This window comes from Kryptolebias marmoratus, linkage group LG3 (assembly GCF_001649575.2).
Source record: "Kryptolebias marmoratus isolate JLee-2015 linkage group LG3, ASM164957v2, whole genome shotgun sequence".
Taxonomy (NCBI): Eukaryota; Metazoa; Chordata; class Actinopteri; order Cyprinodontiformes; family Rivulidae; genus Kryptolebias; species Kryptolebias marmoratus.
Genome location: NC_051432.1, coordinates 29,783,031 through 29,784,841, shown reverse-complemented (window position 1 = coordinate 29,784,841; position 1,811 = coordinate 29,783,031). Strand labels below are relative to the sequence as shown.

General features: G+C 44.7%; 1 protein-coding gene across 1 annotated transcript in view; it reads left to right on the top strand.

Moving 5' to 3' along the window:
• The window catches only part of LOC108251781 (kinesin-like protein KIF16B), a 2,379-nt gene extending 574 nt beyond the window's left edge, over nucleotides 1–1,805 (top strand). Inside the window, exons 2-5 of the mRNA XM_017442199.3 lie at nucleotides 11–89; nucleotides 329–466; nucleotides 746–828; nucleotides 909–1,805. Coding sequence (XP_017297688.1) covers nucleotides 11–89; nucleotides 329–466; nucleotides 746–828; nucleotides 909–1,001 — 393 coding nt within the window. The 3' untranslated portion in view covers nucleotides 1,002–1,805. The remainder of the gene's footprint in view (nucleotides 1–10; nucleotides 90–328; nucleotides 467–745; nucleotides 829–908) is intronic.
• The last annotated feature ends 6 nt before the right edge of the window (nucleotides 1,806–1,811 follow it).

Here is a 1,811-nt window from a genome sequence, read left to right as displayed (position 1 = left end):
TTGACTGAAGCAACAACGTGTTTCTGCTCTTCTTCAGGAGGGACGGACGTTTGTGGGACGAGAGGACGCGTCCACGGAGCAGGACATCAGTGAGTCGCTTTATTTCACAGATTTCAAAAAGAAGTTGTTTTAAAACACGGGTGGGAAATAAAAACAACATTTATTTAAATACTGCCTTGTTTGCATCTTTAAAGTTTTTATTCATTCTTCTTATTAAAACTGCATTGGAGTGAAGTCCTGAAACCCTGCAGACCTGCAGTTAAAGGCTGAAGGACTGAAATTCAGTGAAGATTTAGTTTTTTGACTGAAGGAGACATCCTGTCTGCAGTTCTGCACGGCCTGGACCTGGAGAGTGACCACTGCGTGTTCCAGAACCAGAACGGGACGGTGACCCTGGTGCCGCTCGGCGGAGCTCAGTGCTCCGTTAACGGGCTTCAGGTGACGGCGCCAGCGCAGCTCAACCAAGGTGAGGACGGGTTTCACCTGCCAGGAACAGGAAATGATGACAATAAGAATCTTTGTTGTTGCAAAGATAAAAATCTGAATATTTAGGAATATTTCACTTTTTTCACACAGATTGTTTATCAGATATCTTTGTGTTTTAGTCCAAGTTGTTCTGCTGTAGAAACATTTAAATGTGTATTTCTGGAAGGTAAAGATGTGGAGAACCTGTCGTGTTGAACCTTCAGATGAAGCCCTGCTCCTCACGCTCAGGTTCACATTTATTTTTGTCTCGTCCGTCCAGGAGCCGTAATTCTGCTCGGTCGAACCAACATGTTTCGCTTCAACCATCCGAAGGAGGCGGCCAAGCTGAGGGAGAAACGGAAGGTGAGGCCCTGATGGGTCCAGGTCTGGACCTCCTGAAGCTGCTCCGGCTGACGGCTTCTCTGACCTCCTTGTCTCCTCAGAGCGGCCTCCTGTCCACCTTCAGCCTGTCCATGACGGATCTGTCTAAATCCTGTGAAAACCTGTCCACCGTGATGCTCTACAACCCGGGGTGAGTCCGCTGCCTCCAGACCAGGTCTGAGTTCAGTCATGATGTCATGACACGCCGCTGTGGGCTGCAGGCCACGCCTCCAGCTCCGCAGCGGTTCCTGGAACCATCGGGGAACATCTCGGAGCACTTCCTGCAGGAGCATCATGAACCTGCTGCGGGGTAAAGGTTTATAAATAACCTTCAGAGCTGAGGCTGGACGTCAGGATCCATTGTCTCCGACCAGCCGTTAGCTCATCAGCCCGAGCCGAGAAAAGAGTTTAATCTGTTTTATATCTGAGGAGAAACTGTGATGATGTCATCATCATAAAGACTTATTTATTGAATCCATGAGCAGAAATCACTTCTCTGAGTTTTATGATCCTCTCCTTCAAAATAAAACTAAAATCAGAGACGGTTCATGTCCTGAAAACTCAACAAACTTTAAATCATTATTTCCTCAGTTTCTGGTTTTAATTTATTTATGTATTTATTTATCTTTTTCCCCCAAACAGACTTTTTCTGCTGTTTCTGTATGAATGTTGAAAATCAAAGGATTTATTTGTATTTAAAGGTGATTTTAAGTTAATCCGGTTAGATTTATATCACTTCTGATACAGTATTTATTTACTCCATTTGATTTTGTATCAGTTAATGATTCATTTAAAGACTTTCAGGTTTCTGTTCTGCAGAGGATGAACTGCTGAATATTATTCTGACCGATCAGGTGATCATGTGATCGGTCAGGTGATCAGGTGATCAGATGATCAGGTGATCGATCAGATGATCAGTCGTTCGATCAGGTGATCATGTGATCGGTCAGGTGATCAGGTGATCA